The 19903-nt window shown below is 39.3% G+C and overlaps 1 protein-coding gene across 3 annotated transcripts in view; it reads left to right on the top strand.

Annotated features, from left to right (window-relative positions):
- fgf1 (fibroblast growth factor 1) overlaps positions 1 to 19903 on the top strand; it is a 51268-nt gene that overhangs the window by 23214 nt on the left and 8151 nt on the right. For 2 of the 3 annotated variants that reach the window (XM_031897741.1, XM_031897742.1), the window contains exon 2: positions 17334 to 17538. In XM_031897741.1, the coding sequence (XP_031753601.1) occupies positions 17370 to 17538 (169 nt within the window). In that variant the 5' untranslated portion in view covers positions 17334 to 17369. 3 annotated transcript variants of the gene reach the window in all.

Raw genomic sequence — 19903 nt, forward strand, 5'->3', positions numbered from 1 at the left:
ATTTTTTATTGTTTTTCATCTACAAAAGCAAAGTTAAAATCAAAAGGAAAATAAGTAAGAACAAATAAACACATTAATGTTGCTATACCTTAGGTTACAATTAGGCAGTGGTTGTGCGTTCTGGCTTAAGGGCAGATTGTTTATCTAGAGGGTGAGTTAGCAGGTTAGTCGTGGGTTCCATTGGCATCACTGGGTCTCAGGGTCCATGTTGCACCATGCGCCCCATATTTTCTCAAATTTGTCTGCTGCTCCTCTTGTTTCGTACGTGAGCTTTATGAGTGGCAGGGCATTGTCTATTAGTTGTCTCCAAAAGTTCACTGTGGGTAGGTTGTTGCCCATCCAATGCATAATCACTGTCTTTTTAGCATAAAACATAAGAGTGCGAAATCTGATTCTAGCTGCATTGGTGAAGAGGATCGTCAGTGACATTTTACAAATAACATCAAAACATATTATTATGCAAATATTAAACACATTTTATTAAGCAAAATGAATCATATATAGATTAGTATTACAGTATTTATCCCAGATGTGTAAAAGCAGAATTAAACATGACCTTTTTTTTTTGCAGTCAGGTCTTTGCAGAGCAAATTTATTACAAGAAAAACACAAACAGTAAAATCTTGTCCTTAGACCCACTTTAATGTGTTTACCAGCAACAGAAAACCTAGTGATCGTGCAAAAATCCAGGATGACATTAATACAATCTGTTTGGTTTGCTTAGCCAGTGGTGGGCAGCGGTGAGGATGTGGTTTATCCCCCCACCTACTCTGCGTTTCCTGCAAAAGCTTATATCACTGATGCGCAGTTGTCCACTTCATCAACAGGGGGTGGAGGTGCGGGTTGGGGGGTTAACAATTAGATTTAGAAAAAGACTTTGTAATCTTGCTTTCTTCTTTATGTAAAAGCATTTAAACCTTCTCTGTGTGAAAGAGTACTTTGTAGCGGTTGTAAATATTTATTTTAACATTTCTACTCCATTGCGTAACATAGACTAATTAAGATTCATGTGATGTTATGCTTTAACCAGGGATAGTTTTACTTCCCCCACACAAGCTGCAGCAAAGATCACTGAGTTTAGTATCATACTATGGCATCGGCGATATAGTGATGTGATAATGACTTCAGTCAGAAATAATGCCAAAAATATATAGCAGTAATGGGTTACTTCGTCTTCCCCTCCAGCCCCTGACCCCTGTTCCTCCATTCATTCCCTGTCACACACAGGGCCCTAGGTGCCTTTATATAAGATTTTTCTTTAAGAAAAAAAAAATCCCCCCAGCCTCCACCACAAGGGTCTAAGGAAATCTGCAGAGAGAGCTAGGGGGTGAGGGGCAGCACAATTTTAACCACCAGAAGTGATGTCACGCACACACTGCATGTGATGTCACTTCCACAACAAAGGGGGCGCATTTAGGCAGGCCCAGATTTGTGGCGAGGACACAAAGACCCAGTCCTAGAACGGCATGCCACCCAACCGCAAGTAAAAGTTGCACCCATACTGAGCACCAGGGACTGGATGTGCAAAAATCTTCAGTGCATCCTTTCCCCCTTGCTCTGTATGTGAGCGAAAAGGGGATGCGCACAATGGGGGGGAGGGGCATGTGAATGGGACAGTCTCTGGGCACCCCAAATGCAAATCCGGCACTGCATTTCCAGCAGAAATGGCTGTAGGGGTGGTTGAGCTAAAAAACTGACATTTTTGAGATGCTCAGTAGCTACAAGCAAGTGATCTTTATGGGAAAACTTTTCCCAGGGTCAAGGTCCAGAAACAGGGACTGATCATAACCCTAGCCTAATGGTAATCCTTCACTGCCATTCATTTAAGTTGTTTTGCAAGGTTTACAAAGCCAATTTCTGTTTCTACCTACAAAACATAAACTGTAGTACCATATTAGCCAGTGTCAAAAATAATTAAAAAAAAAACAAATACACAAATACAAGAGTATTGTAGAAATGATACGTATATCGGCTAACAATAAAAATACAATGCAAGTTTTTGGAGCTCTAAGGCCCCTTCGTCAGGCAAAAAGTATGTTGCCTGCCATCTTTTGAAAATTAAATACCAGCCTTCATGTGGGCCAGGAAAGGGGACAGAGTGGGCAGGGAAGGGGATGGACTGGATAGAGGAAGGAGCACAACGATCCTTATATGGGGGAATCCAGTTAGAGATGTAGCGAACTGTTCGCCGGCGAACTAATTCGCACGAAAATCGGGTGTTCGCAAGTTCGCAAACTTTTAGCGATGTTCGCAATTTTGGGTTCACCTTAGCTGGCACCAAATTTTGACCTCTCACCCCAGAGCCAGCAGATACATGGCAGCCAATCAGGCAGCTCTCCCTCCTGGACCACCCCCGGACCACTCTCTTCCATATATAAACCGAAGCCCAGCAGCCATTTTACATTCTGCCTGTGTGTGTTTGTTGAGTTAGCATAGGGAGAGAGCTGTGCAGGGATTTGAGGGGCAGTTTAGGTAGCTTTGCTGACTAGTAATCTACTTTCTACTGCTCTGTATGTAGCTGCTGTGGGCAGCTGTCCTGCTGATGTTATCTGCTGTAACCCAATAGTCCTTGTAAAAGCAGTTTATTACACAAGTTTAGAAATGTAGTGTGATTTCTGCCCTTTACAGCACAAAACGCAATGCTGTGTCAACAACGTATTTTCAGAGAAATTTTTGCCCTTGATCCCCCTCCGGCATGCCACTGTCCAGATCGTGGCACCCTTTAAACAACTTTAAAATCAGTTTTCTGGCCAGACATGGATTTTCTAGGTTTTAAAGTTCGCCTTCTCATTGAAGTCTATGGAGTTCGCAAAGTTCGCAAAAGTTTGCACTTTTTGGCAGAAGTTCGCGAACGGGTTCGCAAACTTTTTTTGTGAGGTTCGCTACATCTCTAAATCCAGTAGCAGAGGGGGACAGTGAATGGAGGGATTTAAACGAAATTACAAATTTGCTGGCAATTACATTGCTAGAAAATTTGTAATTCTGGCACTGGCCCTAGCTGGAGATTTACTGACTGGGCTGGTCAAATAATGGAACGGTGGCAACCCTAATAAATCAAATAAAAATAATGAATAACTGACATTACCTAATTGGCCATAATTAATAATGATAATAATAACTCAATTAATAACATTTATTGATAAAGCACAATGTATTGATAATGCATATAAAGTAATCATTAGTGCTGTCTTTTTGGCACCACAAAAACTCCAAAAGATTGTCCAAAATGGCAGTCAAAAATCTCACAACTCACCAAAATGAACACTGGCATGAGATTTTTCTCCTGCATAAATAACAATAGCTATTACAAGACAAGTCATGTTAATTCATTTTGGCAGGGAAAACATTACAGCCTTAAGATACAGGCAGTGTTAATTAACTTTAATAAATTGAGCCAAAGTGCTGGAAAAATCTGGTCTATACAACCACAGAACCAGTGGCTCCACATGACATGGGAAATCCAGCGAGGGCATTTAATATGACAGTGCAGCCAATAGTCAATATTGAGCATGACCACTGATATCAATGTAAATACAATCAAAATCTTCTGTTCTGTGTACAGTATATGTTTCACATCATCATCATATGTTTTGCCTGGAAATTCCTGTATATGTATTTCTTTCTGAAGGAATAAGAATAATAGTGATGTGTGTGGGAGAGTGCCAGAAATGCCAATGCAAAGATACTCAATTCACCCACCCAAGATCAAAACTAGGTGCAGCAGGCAAAAGAGGTACATGCCCAGCACCCCTGAACCTCATGCCTTCTGTCTACCTCAAAATCCAGCCCTGCCCTCTTCCACCCCGACCCTGCCGTTTGCTGCCCCTTCTCACCCCCTGCCTTGCTCCCTACTTCACTGCTTTGAATGATATCAGAGGACTTTTGGTGACAATTCTATGCATTTCATTGAAGGTTTAGGGTGCAAATTACTAGACCTATTACTGTAAGAAAACGGAAAAAGTGGGGTTTATATCAGGGAGACAAATACAGGGGAGCTGATAGGTCTGCTAACAGGATTAACAAGGCTAGGTGGGATTATGACCTTACTCCCTGTGTCCCTATCTGTCCCTCAGAGTAAGTGCAAAAATACAACTGCCAGTTTTGTCTACTCATAGAAAAATCTATTTCTGCTTTTTCCCACTGTAAAATTATGGGGGAGTCTCCTTCTAAAAATACATTTTACGTTTGTACAGAGAAGTCAAACTGAAATTATGAAAATAAAAATGTTGAAGTAAAGGGACAAGGCTCCACAAATTGCTTGGTAATTGCACCCCTTCAGAGAAACTCCTCTCTCTGCTTCTGAATGTTTGTTGCTTCAAGTTTCACGTAGTACTAATACATCAAAATATAGCAGTGGAACCTGTAATTAAAGGCATTATATGTTATTTCTAGGTTGACTGTTCTCTTTCCTCTACAAACCATTATATCCTTGCCAGACACATAATACCACCCTATACATGGGCCCCATGTGCAAAATTACTAAGCGTTGGGCTACAAATTTTGAGGAAAAAAAAACAGGGTTTGCTCCTGAGATACAAAGTGTAATTGGAAAAGGGGCCTCACAGCTCATTTCTTGTGGTTGTGTAGTGAGCTGGAAATGAAGCATATGATCTATAAATACTATGGTACAGTTAAAAACAGACTAAAACCAAAAACATGATGACACAATATGGGGTAATTACATAGTTTAAAATAAACCAGAAAATTATTTACACTATTGTAAGGTACAAATCCTCTCTTGGTCCTACAATTTTACTCTTAATGATATATTTTGCTAAATGCGTTACCTCCCCCATATGCAAAAGGAGCAGGTCAAATGAATATGGTGCAATCTGGAATAGACATTGATTTAGAAAGGTGTTTTGCTTCTACCACTGGATCACATGCTTGCATGAAGCAGTTTAAATGCATTAGTCAGCTCCATGCGCATACAAATAAATCACTTAAAAGGCCCTTCAGTGGTGTAACTACCACAAGGGGGGGCAAATGGTACAACCGCACCCATGCCTGCCCCCACGTGGGGCCTGTCAGGGAGACCATAATCCACGTAAAGAGGACAGTGATGTCAAGTGGGCAGGGCTATGACATTGCAGGGCTATGACATTGCATGGCAGGGCTATGACATGACAATCTGTGATTGCCCAATCTCCACGTCAATAAGTCCTGCCTGGTTTTCTAAACTGAGGAAAACTGGAAGGTAGTTTTTACCCAGACAGCCCTTCCAAAAACCGGGCTGTCAAAACTGGACAGGTGGCAAGCCTAGGGGGCTGATTTACTAACCCACGAATTCGAATCCGAATTGGAAAAATTCAGATTGGAAAACGAACATTTTGCGACTTTTTCGTATTTTTTGCGATTTTCTCGGCGCCTTTACAACTTTTCGGAAATTATCGCGACTTTTTTGTTACCAATACGATTTGCGCGAAAAAACGCGAGTTTTTCGTAGCCATTCCGAAAGTTGCGAATTTTTCGTAGCGTTAAAACTTGCGCGAAAAGTTGCGCTTTTTTCATAGCGTTAAAACTTAAAAGGCGCAACGTTTTGCGCAAGTTTTAACACTACGAAAAAATCGCAACTTTTTGTGCAAGTTTTAACGCTACGAAAAAATCGCAACTTTCGGAATGGCTACGAAAAACTCGCGTTTTTCGGCAAAAATCGTATTGGTAACGAAAAAGTCGCGATAATTTTCCGAAAAAATCGCAAAATACCGATCATTACGAAAAAAACGCAATCGGACGCATTCGGCCCATTCGTGAGTAAGTAAATGGGCCCCTAGGTATGATAGTGTCCTGACACAGGTGTGGGATGGAAGACCATGGGGTTAGGGTAGGGGGAATCTAGTAATGCCACTAGGGCCCTAGGTGCAAGTGCATTTAATACACTTTAGACGGTTGTCTTAAAGGGATCTATCATGTGCATGCAGTAATTATTTTACCTCATCAGTTTTTATATCTAAACAAATGTTAAATGTCAAATGTTACTTCTACAGAATGAATCCTCAAACCGTTTGTAAAATTTAAACATGGCCAAGTGTTCAACCTGAAACGATGGAAGGTTAAACCAGTGTACCATTGCAATTGTTATCCTGTATATAGTATATACTTTATATACTTTTATATACTTTATTGCAGGAGTAATGCCAGCGCACACAGGGTTTCATACAAATGTATATAAAAATATATTTATTGAGAAAAAAAGAGCAAAATAAACATAGCAAGCCTCAATGTTTCAGTCCCCACTGGGACTTTCATCAGAAGGCAAACACTGAAGCACCTTTTATATACTTTATATATTTTTACATGTTTCAGTCCCATCTAATTAGTAAAAGCACTGTAAAGACTTACAGAAGAATTCTGGGCAGGACGCAGGGATGGAACTAGGGGTAGGCAGAATAGGAACCTGCCTAGGGCGCCACAGAGTAGGGGGTACTGTCATGTACCTCCTCAGCTTTCTGCCTGCCCCTACATAGTTACATAGGGTTGAAAAAAGACCAGTGTCCATCAAGTTCAACCCATCCAAGTAAACCCAGCACACCTAACCCACACCTACCAATCTATACACTCACATACATAAACTATAAATACAACCACTAATACTAACTGTAGATATTAGTATCACAATAGCCTTGGATATTCTGATTGTTCAAGAACTCATCCAGGCCCCTCTTAAAGGCATTAACAGAATCTGCCATTACCACATCTCTAGGAAGGGCATTCCACAGCCTCACTGCCCTCACCGTGAAAAACCACCTACGATGCTTCAAATGGAAGCTCTGTTCCTCTAATCTAAAGGGGTGACCTCTGGTGCGTTGATTGTTTTTATGGGAAAAAAGAACATCCCCCATCTGCCTATAATCCCCTCTAATGTACTTGTACAGAGTAATCATGTCCCCTCGCAAGCGCCTCTTTTCCAGAGAAAACAACCTCAACCTCGACAGTCTCACCTCATAGCTTAAATCTCCCATCCCCTTAACCAGTTTAGTTGCAGTCTCTGCACTCTCTCCAGCTCATTAATATCCCTCTTAAGGACTGGAGCCCAAAACTGCACTGCATACTCAAGGTGAGGCCTTACCAGGGACCTATAAAGGGGCAAAATTATGTTCTCATCCCTTGAGTCAATGCCCTTTTTTATACAAGACAGCACTTTATTTGCTTTAGTAGCCACAGAATGACACTGCCTGGAATTAGACAACTTGTTATCAACAAAAACCCCTAGATCCTTCTCCATTAAGGAAACCCCCAACACACTACCATTCAGTAGATAGTTTGCGTTTATATTATTTCTACCAAAATGCATAACTTTGCACTTGTCAACATTGAACCTCATTTTCCAGTTTGCTGCCCAGTTTTCTAATTTTGTCAAATCGCTCTGCAAAGCGGCAGCATCCTGCATGGAACTTATATTTTTGCACAATTTTGTGTCATCAGCAAAAATAGAAACAGTACTGTCTATGCCCTCCTCCAGGTCATTAATAAACAAGTTAAAAAGCAAAGGACCAAGGACTGACCCCTGCGGTACTCCACTAACCACACTGGTCCAATTAGAAAATGTTCCATTGCCCCTAACTCCGGCCAGCTGAAAGACTGGCAATGTGATACGCTCCCCACTTTTAACAATCACACATCGCATCACCCCCGCCACTCGTTAGCCCACCACTCGTCATCCCATCACTGGTCAACCCACCTTCTTTCCGCTCCTCACCTCACTGCATTGGGTGGGGAACAACCAGGATGGCAAGATATATGCAGTTTGCATCTAGTTTTTGTCACATTTTGTTTACAAGAATATAAATTGAGATGAACTCTCTATATTCCAAGAGACAGAATTCACTTGTAGGGATCCCTACAGGGATACTGAATGGATCAATGTGAAAACTATGTCATTCTAACTAAAACATTGTGAGATATTAAGTGATGTAATATCAGAGATTTAGGAATTTGGATTAACTCCAAGGCTGGAGGCACTGGGCACTGCACTGTTTTCAGGCCAGAAGATGGTGCTTTCAGAAGGTTAGCATTGCAATTAATGAGAGGTGGCAGCAGTGGTTTCAGGCACTTCTTGTCAGCATTGAAAGTGCTCTGTCTGCTGTACACTGCAGGAAGCTACAGAGATTTTTTTTCTGTCTGCATGAAGTCTAAACCATGCAACTGCTTTTTTTTACTGTTAAAAAACAAACTTCATGTCAAACTAGGATTGTATTTGTCCATGGGCCAGAAAATGAGTCACAAAAGAGTTTCTGCAAAATGATTTATTCTCGGCAATATAAGAAGCACACATTTTACCAGTAGGAATTGTCTGTGTGCACCACACTAATTGCGTAGAAAAGGAAGAAAAGCAGAGAACTGAGATCTGCATGGGTGAGACAAAAAATGGGAAAGAAACACAGCCAGTCTTAAGGCTATCTAAAGAGTTATTAATGTTCCTGTGCCCACTGTACACAGTGTTATCAAAACATTCGCAGCCAAGGCAATATAGCTAATATTCCTGGACATGGAGGCAAAAAAATAAAATATTAAAAACTGCAGAGAAGAATTGTGGTGAAAGAACCTTGATTAACTGCCAGACAGATGCAAGTTGACCTACAGACACAGGATACAATAGTTTCAACCTGAGCCATCCATCACCTACTCAATAGAATGGCGGCTTTATGGTAGGAGACTCATGAAGACCCAAATGCTGAGAGAGAAATATAATAAAACCCCAACCTGAGTTTGCCAAATCACAACTCAACAAGCCAAGACCCTTCCAGGTAAATTTCCTGTAGACATATCAGATAACAATAGAGAACCCAGTGCTGGAGTGCAGGGTCTCTGTTGCAGATTATGGGACTTCCAGTAGGTCGATGACCCCAAGCACATTTATAAAACACCCATGAATGGTTAAAGACAAAATGCTGGTCAAGTAGCAGTGAGTTCAGATCTTAATTGTGGACAGATCAGAAAACTGCAGTCAAGGGATGGCATCCTTCAAATCTGGGATACCCTGAGCAGTTTGCAAAAGTCCAAACTGATGATGTAGACATCTGATGCATGGCTATATAAAGATATTGATTTAATTGTGTCTTCCCAATATGCAGGGAACATGACATCCAACTTGAAAATAGTATTGAATAGTGCAGAGATAACCAATGCTAGATAAAGACCCAATATAGTGAGTATAGTACTTTCCCAGCAAGAAAGAAGCTGCCACTTTATGAGACAATAAGCAAAATTTTCCAGCCAGGACACAATTACTTATGCAAAGGTTTTACAAGGCTATTTCTGTTCTTTGGGGTAGTAAATTAAAACACAAGCTTTTATTTTTTGCAGAAAAATGGAACAGGCCAACATAAAATTATTTAACATTACTTTTATGTGGAAACCTCTGGCACAAAAGGCCAATAATTTATAGGTTACAGCTCTCCAGACAAGAGCTGTTTTCAAAAACATATGCTATGGTTTTGTTCTTTTATAAATAGCTTGGAGTTGCTGTGTTTTTCAATAAAATATAAAATAATTTTGATTTTTATTAAAACTTCCTTATTTATTATGAGTTGCTGACATCTAAAAACCATTTGGATCAAAGGATGCCTGTACCTTGGAGCATTTGTGATTGGCCTTAGGGCAGAACTACTCCAGATATTGATCTAGCAGGGACAGATCTCATCCTATAAGCTACATGTAATTGCACTACTCAAAAAATAGATTAGTTGATTGTGAAATCTAAGCTGTATACTTCCTCAAAGACTCGCCATTAAAAATTGCGCAATCGTTGAAAGGGAACACTGCTTTATTTATGCTAATACCTCATCCCTGTAGTGCCAGAGTCTATGATAGACATATATATTGGAAGGGTCTATGATGGATATGATGGTGACACACTTTGAATGTCAGATCACACACTATCTGGTATGGTTGTTGGTACCCAAGTAAGTTACCCCAGTTATTTCAAGTCTAGAAGGCGAGGAGGAAGGAGCTTGCTTCTAAATCCTTTAGATGTGAAACTTGATTTTTTTTAAAAAAAGTTTTTAATTTTTAACAATGACAGAACAAGATCAAACTTTGCCTGAGTCATATTTTCTGTCCAGATCAATTGGTAATACATATACGGATCCTGTTATTGGGTGACTTTTTAGGATATATTCACTTTAAAATAGCATATTTACTAGTAGGAATGCTGATAGGGAAGTATTACAGGTACTGGAAGACAAGCCACCGCCCTTCTGAAATGAGACAAAAGGATACCCCCAAGGAACAGGAAAAAGCTCCACAAAAAGTAAGGCTCCCCAAATAACGGTGAAGTTCCATTAACCAACCTTGGAACCATTTATAGTAAATGTTTGGCCAAACCCCCAAATCTATCATAAGGAATTTGGCCGTATCCCAATCCCGGGATGGATTTCAGCCTGAAAACACTCGAGTGAAAAGGAAACCAGGTCTTGATAACAAACTTCTCCTTCATCTGTCGTCAAATCAGCCATCGGTGAGTTCTGCAGATTATCAGAAACGCCCATGTGTTTCATATAAGGGCTGGGCATACCTGACATGCAGAGAGGCACTATTGTATAGTTAAGCATTAACACTAGAAAGTTTACATTTAAAGGATGTTACCAAAAGAATCAAGTATATTGTGTGTAGACAGACTTACTTTTTGCATCAGCTTTAGAGTATAGGTACTTTTGGACACTTTGAGCACCACATTTTTAGTTGGCCAAACTGTTGCACGATAGTTACCAAAACTCCTGTATAGAATTCATTGAAATCATAAGTTTATAGAAAGCAGGTTCAGACATTTGGTGCTGCTGCATTTTTGGGATACTCAATGCCCTTTTTTAGGTGTAAAAGTTGGGACCAAACAGGGGTGCTGCTGCCATGAGGCAAGATGAGAAGCTCGTCTCAGACACTAGTGATGGACAAAATAATTCAGCAGGCATGGATTCGCAACTTTTTTTTCTTAAGCTCAAAAACTGATAAATTAGGCTGACCAGATCATTTGAAAATTCAGGGACCCATCTAATAAATACATGTTGCAGGGCAGCACAGAGTGTTTTTAAAATACATTGACCCTCAACAGATAAGCTTTTAAGAAGTAGAGATAATAATTTTAGCTGTCATGGAGTTTTTTTGGCTTAGAGCCTTATCCAAGAGATTTACAAACTTCTCAAACTGCAACAACCTTCAAAAATTTAGAAATTGAAGGAACCCACACATAATCCAGTCAGACTCTGCGTGACGCAAATTGTGCTACAAATGCTCTGACTCTTAGCCAAAGAGACTGGTATCATAGTCTGACAGACAGAGCCTCTTCAGGCTGTACATGCTTAACATTACAGTATAAAGAAACCAGACAGAAATGTGCAAAGTTGTGGGAAGATTCCTGGAATACAAATACAGCGAATCCTTTCTGCATGAACATTGTAGCCCAGATATAGTTACATAGTTACATAGGGTTGAAAAAAGACCAGTGTCCATCAAGTTCAACCCATCCAAGTAAACCCAGCACACCTAACCCACACCTACCAATCTATACACTCACATACATAAACTATAAATACAACCACTAGTACTAACTGTAGATATGTAGATATGTGTTAAAAAGGGAAGATTACGCAATCAGTATGAGCAATTTGTACAAATAAGGAATGCTTTTTGAACTATGAGCATTTTATCAATGCCACTGTTTGGTATCTGTGAACCTATAAACTGGAGACCGACACAGGCATCTGAATGAAAATGAAAAACATTTGTTTTGGTATAAATAGAAGTAACGCATAGGCAGAATCAACTCTCGTACTGATGTTCATTATAGGATCATTGATTTTAAATATGTCAGTGTTAGTCTGGCTGCCAATACAGCATGGTCAATAAGTTACAATAAGATTGTAAGCTCTACGGGGCAGGGACCTCCTTCCTACTGTGTCTCATACCACATGGCACTTATATATATATATATATATATATATATATATATATATATATATATATATATATATATATATATAGAGTCCAGAGTGGGAAGCACTCCAAAAAATTATCAATACCTTGGTGCTAAAGCAGAGTAATCTTCATATGGAGTAAGTGTCAGCACTCAAAGGGTTTTCATACCTTGTCAAAAAAGTAATCAAAGCTGATATGTTGCAAAGGTGAGTATTTATTACCAACGTTTCAGTCCTCACTGGGACTTTCGTCAGGGAATATTTCCCTGACGAAAGTCCCAGTGAGGACTGAAACGTTGGTAATAAATACTCACCTTTGCAACATATCAGCTTTGATGACTTTTTTGACAAGGTATGAAAACCCTTTGAGTGCTGACACTTACTCCATATATATATATATATATATATATATATATATATATATATATATATATACACATATATGTATTTATTGTATTTATTTATTATATCACTTGTCCTCCCTGTGTGTAATTTTGTATTCTGTAAGACTGTACAGCGCTGCGTACCCTTGTGGCGCTTTATAAATAAAGTTATACATCATACATGAAGCAGGATCCTTCAGTTTTAAGGTGGCCATACACGCACTGATAGGTTTTTATGCAGAAAAGCCCAAACTTAACAAACGGCATATTTTATAACCTTGAAGTGGGGGCATCCTGCAAACAGTTACTCACATATTTCAGTATCACAATTACCAAGGTACATACATTATCATTTTCCGTGTGTAAAACAAATAAGAGGAAGCACTTTTCACTTGGTCAGCCTTTTGGAAGTTGTTACCTCTGGTGGTTGTGAAAACAAATAGAATTAGTGGCTTTTAAATAGTACAAGATCTATTCATGGAGAGGAAGTCCTAAAGTGGCTAGCAGCTGACTCATACATCTGGATACCATATAATATGCAGCTATAAAATCACCAAGAAACCTTACGTACCTGTCACTATGGGAGACAGCATATGAGGGATAAATCACTAGGTTTCATGCCTAATTAGCAGTGTGTGTGTAGATATATATATATATATATATATATATATATATATACAGTTATGGGATCCCTTATTCGGAAACTCGTTATCCAGAAAGCTCCGAATTACGGGAAGCCTGTCTCCCATAGACTCCATTTTAATCAAATAATTTAGAATTTTAAAACTGATTTCCTTTTTCACTGTAGTAATAAAACAGTACCTTGTAATTGATCCCAACTAAGCTATAAATAATCCTTATTGGATGCAAAACAATCCTATTGGGTTTAATTAATGCTTTATTGATTTTTGTTAGTAGACTTAAGGTATGGAGATACCCCGAGCATTCTGGATAACGGGTCCTATACCTGTGTGTGTATATATATATATATATATATAGAAACAACAACAAGAGATCCTCTGCACTCACCCATTATCAATATATAGAACATTAAGACATTCGGTGCATTTAAGCTACTAAGAAATGCCCTTCCCTTTAAGCAAAACAGGGATTGTTTGTCCATATATTGCAATATACTTCAAGCTGGCCAACTGCGTCAAAGTCATCCCTTTTGACCAGTTCCTACACTGACTTATGCGATTCATTAAGAATTCTACTTAATGAATCGCATAAGTCAGTGTAGGAACTGGTCAAAAGGGATGACTTTGACGCAGTTGGCCAGCTTGAAGTATATTGCAATATATGGACAAACAATCCCTGTTTTGCTTAAAGGGAAGGGCATTTCTTAGTAGCTTAAATGCACCGAATGTCTTAATGTTCTATATATTGATAATGGGTGAGTGCAGAGGATCTCTTGTTGTTGTTTCTATGTATTTCGTGGTCACAACCTCATTGCACCCCCGCCTAATGGTTTAAAATTTAGTGGTTGAGCACAACTTTCCCTTTTTTTGCTATAGCTTATATATATATATATATATATAAATTATTAGGGCGTGTGTTTGTAGTGTATATTGTATTTCATCTATCTATCTATATATACATACACACATTATGCTAGTTAACACCACCCCAATGTCCTATTCCAAGCAACTTTAAAACTGGTTTTCATTGTTTATTTTTTATAGTTTTTGAATGATATAAAAAAACATCTTCAAATCAGGGGTCACTGAAAACTGTTGTTCTGCAATTTTATTATTATTCATTTTTATTACTTTCTATTCAGACCCTCTCTTATTCATATTCCAGTCTCTCATTTATACCACTGCCTGATTGCTACAACCCTAGCAACCGTATAGCTGCTGAACTACCAAACTGGAGAGCTGCTGAATAAAAAGCTAAGCAACTGAAAAACCACAAATGAAAACACATAAAGATTTTAGAGTACACATCCAGCAGTAAATACCGGTAACACATAACCCAGAAGGTCATTCACTTATATCTGGTGACTTTATCCCCAGTATATGCGATCCCACTGTGCTGTCTTGCTCCCTGGCACACTACCTGCCCCGGAAGCTCACCCAGTTGTGTCCCTAAACTAGCGGTTTAGTCAATGTGAGATTATAACCCTTCTATCCTCCTTGATGGAGTAAAGGAATGTTTATTAGCAGCTTTAAGGGCTTAAGGAATATTTTAGTAAATTACTGAAAAAACCCTTATCCAGTTAGAAATCCCCAGGTCCCAAGCTACAGGTCCTATACCTGTACAGAAATAAATAAATAAGGATAATAATAATAATAATAAGTAAAAAATAACATGGAGGAACGGTTGGAGGCTGCTGAACCTCTGGCCACATATTGTGCCAAACAGATTTTGGCTTAGAATAAGTGATAAGCTGGTGTCTCTTGTGCTTACCCCTAGTTCCGGCCCTAGTTATAGGATATAATACCCATGGTGCCCAGATATAAAATAATGTTTTCATCAGTAAATCCTATGAACAGTTGAAAATGACCATAGTTCCGCGCTTGAGACAAATGAGCCATACCATTTTATTTGCTGTTGTTCAACATTTTTTCCTTTAAAGTATGTATTTTGTTAAAAAAGAAAAAATGACCTTATGAGGACAGAAAAAGATTTCCAGTTATGAGTTGTTTCTTAATCAAGCCAGTGTTTTTACCCGATTAAGAAAAGGTCAATATGAATAGCACTAACCTGCACCTAGCGCACCAGGCATCACCATATAAAGCAGACTTAGCTGCCTATGGGACATAGCCTTATGCAATATAGTTCTTTCTGCTGTATGACGCAGTTTGCTTGGGAAGTTACAAAACTTTTGAAAAACTTTTGTTATTTTCCATTGTAATTATAATTAGAAAAAGTCCTGAGAGAAAATGTGCGTAGAAAAGCAGCCAGCCCATAGTGTTGTACAATAGCAGCTCGTACTCAGCACAATCAGGAAAAACCCTGTCAGCAACATGTTCCAACACTACAGGCCTTGCCAGCTCTTCAAAAGCAGCCCTGCGTCCGGAGCGTACGTGTTAAATAAACTGTGCCTTTTGCTGATGTGAACTACATGGCAATTTTGTTTTACTCATAGTTTCTCAGAGCATGTCACCATCCAAACTGTACTACTGCACAACAGGAAATGACGTGCATACAAATATTCAGCTTTACAAAAGATAAATTACAGGAACTTATTCATATCATACATTATTAATAAACACTTACAGGGTCACATTTAGAGTTCTTTATATTCATTTCTTGATTGTATAACTGAAACAGAACAGGGTGTTCTGGTCCTGCTGTCTGCCACAAACACCCCCCCCCCCCATGTGTGTTTCTCTTTGCTTGGACCAAAGCAGGAGGCAAGGTTCCTAGTGCAGAGAGCGCAGTTCCACTTCCTACACTGTAAGAGATGCACAAGAGATAACATTTATTCTTTATCAGCTCCTTTAAGAGATATAAATCAATTAACTGCACACAAAAACAGCAAATAAAACTATTTATTCCACTTACCAAATTCAGCCTGTGCTAGAGTCCTGCATTGAGCCCTTTTCTGAAACTCGCATACATCCCATACCCACAACCCACAAGCCACAACCCGGTCCCACAACCCGCAATTTGACCCACATTGATCCGCTACCCATATGCAACCTGCTTACTTGCATCCTGGACCTGGTTGATAGACTGACCCACTGCCCTGATATCCTCAGTGCCCTCCTGTCAGCTGCTAAGGACAAGGCAGGTGGGCAAGCAATCACAAGCAAGGCCATGGTGGGCGGGACAGTGCCCGTGCCTGATAATGGCTAACTAAAGGTGGCCATACACGTAGCAATTATGATCTTTCCTGTGACCATTGGTCATTCGTTTCCCCCACTGATGTTCAGGGTTTAATCGTCAGATATGGAGGTAGAAACAATAGGAATTCTACCTCCACCTGCCGTTTCAGCCCTAAATGTAGATTTTGCTCGGAAACCTTCAACAGCGCCCGATAAAAATATTTTAACCTGGCCAATCAACAAGACGACTGATATCCGCAGCCTTTGTGATATCAGTTGTCTCATCAATCCACCATACATGCACCAAATATCATACGAAACAAGGTTTTGTACACTAATATCAGTGTTTGTATAGCCAGCTTAACCCTGACCACTTACCCGGACTGGCCCCAATCTAGGAGGCAGGGACAGTGAGAATAGAGTGAGGCACTCCACTTGAAAATCATTCTCTATAAGGTGATACCTGCCACTTTCCAGTTGCAACCGGAAAGCATGTTGGTTATTGCACAGGTACCCAACCAGATGCCGAACTCTAGACTGTTCAAATGTGGATTAAATGGGGTATAAGTACCGCACTTCGGTCAAAATGCATGGCAACATTGAGGCCCCTCCTTATGCATGACACTTGCCTTAGCCTGGTGATTGGTTGTGATAAATTTATCAGGAATGTACATATAAGTGTAAGGTAATTTAATGCAGATATTGTGCAGCATGTAGACATTTATAGTGACTCTCTTATACATTTATTTGCTGTTGGTTTTACTTCTAATGTAGTTCTAAGTAGTCATTATAGACTTTATTTTCTTCGGCTCTCCAGTGCAGGATTTACACTTGCTATATGATTTCAGGCATACTGCCCTTTGTAAATAGGCTGATATATGTACAGTGTGATAAAGACCTACAAAGCATGGGCCCACTGTATTGGTGACCCATAGAGAGAACATTAAGGATAGAACCTATTCTGTTAACGTTCAAAGCCTTTTATGACAAGAAACACTAAACTATGACAGTCTGACTATTATGGGTTTTTAGAATAGTTAGGCTATAGCCAACTTCTAAAGCCAACTACATATCACAGCATTCTCTACTTTTACTCATTTACTGAGTTAACATGGATGCAAATTTAGCATTTTGTCTAAACAACATGCAAAGAATGGCAAGCACACATGTCTCTGGCAGATGCCAGACATTACTAGCAGAGTACTGGTTCAATAAAATGTTGCTTTTATTTCTTGTTTAGGGAATGTCTTTGTATCTTGCAGGACTAAAAGCCCACCACAGCTGGGGAAGTTTTAACAATGGCAGAGGGAGACATCACAACATTCAACCCCATTGCAGAGTCCTTCAGTCTTCCAATTGGCAACTACAAGAAACCAAAACTTCTGTACTGTAATAATGGAGGGTATTTTTTGCGCATCCTCCCAGATGGGGTTGTGGATGGAACAAGAGACAGAGATGACCTTTACAGTAAGAACTGCATACGTCATACTTATTATGGGGTGGATTTGCATATGTATGTATATCTTTATTTATAAAGCGATACTTATGTACGCATCGCTGCACAGTAGAATAGTTTAATACAACAGGGGGTTATTAAAATAATAAAAAATACAAAGTATAACAATAAATACAAATAAATACAAGTTACAGTTGCAATAAGTTAATAATCAAAGAGACAAGAGGATAGAGGTCCCTACCCCAAAGAGCTTACAATCCAAAAGGGAGGGTAACTAACAGACACAAATAGGCAAATATAAGTACTGTAGGTTACAGTGGGTGACACTGCAATATAAGTGCTAGTACCCAGATCAGGTGCTGTGCGAGTGCCCCAAGAGGTAGTCTTTGAGTTTAGTTCTGAAAAGACTGAGGGAGGATTCTCTCTGGAGGGACTCAGGGAGGGCATTCCAAATGTAAGGGGCAGTAAGGCAGAAAGGTTTAAGGCGGGAAATGGCAGTAGTAGTGGGGGGGCAAGCAAGCTGTTGCTCTGTGAGGAGCGGAAGAGTCGGCCAGAAACGTATGGAAATATATGTTCCTGGCTGATATAATTTAACTATTTGCGACATTGTAGGGCATCAAAGAGCTCATATAATAATTATTGACAACGTTTGCAGTCTGTAACGTGGTAACAAAGATTTATCGCAGGCGACTAATCTCCCCGTGTACCACTGCCCTAAAAAGTGAAAGGCAGGGGTTTATTTTCTACCCTGTTAGACCTGAAAGAAGAATTCCTTTCAGGGGGCTGATGAACATCAACTTAATGCTGAAAGTGACTGCTTTATACACTGCTTTGCCTTGGGCAAGGAAGTCGCTTTTAAACAATACTGTTAGAGTGCCCTGGGCATCTACTTACTATAGAAAACCAAGAAACTGCTGTTTAGAAAAAAACTGGATATTACTTTCACTGGGGGGTGGGCTAATAGTCCTAATGAGACATATTTATCTTGAGCTAGACTATTCATCACTGACCTTTGCCTCCATGCTGCCACAAAAGCCCCTTCCTATTTCTGACAATCTGCCTTGGATAAAATAGAAGCTGAAATTGATACCATAAGCCTAGGGCTTTCCCCTGCTTTGCCATCTCAACAGATTATGCACTCTCTTTCACTTATGAATACATAAAGGGGCTCAGTCTCTAAAAAGAAGATTTGAAACACGTATTAATAGCACCTAATTGAAACTATAGATACATATATATTTTTAAATATAGATTTTGTATAATTATTCCCAGTAAAAAGGAAATTCTCCAACCACTTCAGAAAGCAGGGTTGAAGCTGTAAACATGACTTCAGAAAGGTAATCCCTATTAGTGCGTGTTTTTCTCTTGACACAGCATTCATTGTATGTTTTTTTCCAGGCACTTCAGCACTACATTATTCTGAATTAAATAAGTTAACCTCAAATGCTTACATTTGGCTATTTCTTAATAGTTGCAAACATTATGCGAGAGGGAAAAACCGCAGAAAATGTATACATTGTTTTAGAAGGACAGCCAATGTCGTTTATATTTCCTCTGGTGCCACATTAATTCATTTAAGATGTGTTGATTTTGTTAATTAACTCTGAGGAAACACGGTCAGACACAGGAAGCATATTCTCCAAACTGACCTCTGTACCGTACAACTTACCAAGCCTTTTACATGCTCGCTGGCAAGGACATAGCAAGCTGAAATCTTATAATCGGACTTGAAAAATGAGGACGTCAGGAATGTGCACTGAAGACTTGGATCCCTTCTGAAGCGCGCATTTAGAACTTCATAATGGTCATGTTGTCTACGTCTTTAAAAAGTACCTTGTAAAAATCTAGACTTTCGAGATGATTTGACGCCTATAAATGTGATCTTTTTTAGAATGCACCTAAAAAGAAGTTTAGGGCATTTCTGAAATTCATTTCCAGTTTACTCTGAGATTAAAGGCCAACATTTTTAGAGTCTGATAACTAACAGAAGGGCAATAAGCATTTCTAACACTGAAACGTTTGTTTTTGCCATTGGCAATTAAATGAAAAAGAATACCGCCTAACAATGTCGGTTTTACAATATATATTGTATAATATTATATTGCATAAAACAGCTCATATGAAAAACCCTGCTTCATTTAAATAAACCATTTTGGTAAAAATATACTATTTTAGTAGTATGTGCCAATGGGTATTCCTAAATAGAAAATTGCCATTTAAGTATGTAAGAACAAAGGGCTGCCCCCTGGGATCACATGATTGATAGTGTACACAAGCCAAGGGCACACATACAGTGGCTTGCAAAAGTATTCGGCCCCCTTGAACTTTTCCACATTTTGTCACATTACAGCCACAAACATGAATCAATTTTATTGG

This window comes from Xenopus tropicalis, chromosome 3 (assembly GCF_000004195.4).
Source record: "Xenopus tropicalis strain Nigerian chromosome 3, UCB_Xtro_10.0, whole genome shotgun sequence".
Classification (NCBI taxonomy): domain Eukaryota; kingdom Metazoa; phylum Chordata; class Amphibia; order Anura; family Pipidae; genus Xenopus; species Xenopus tropicalis.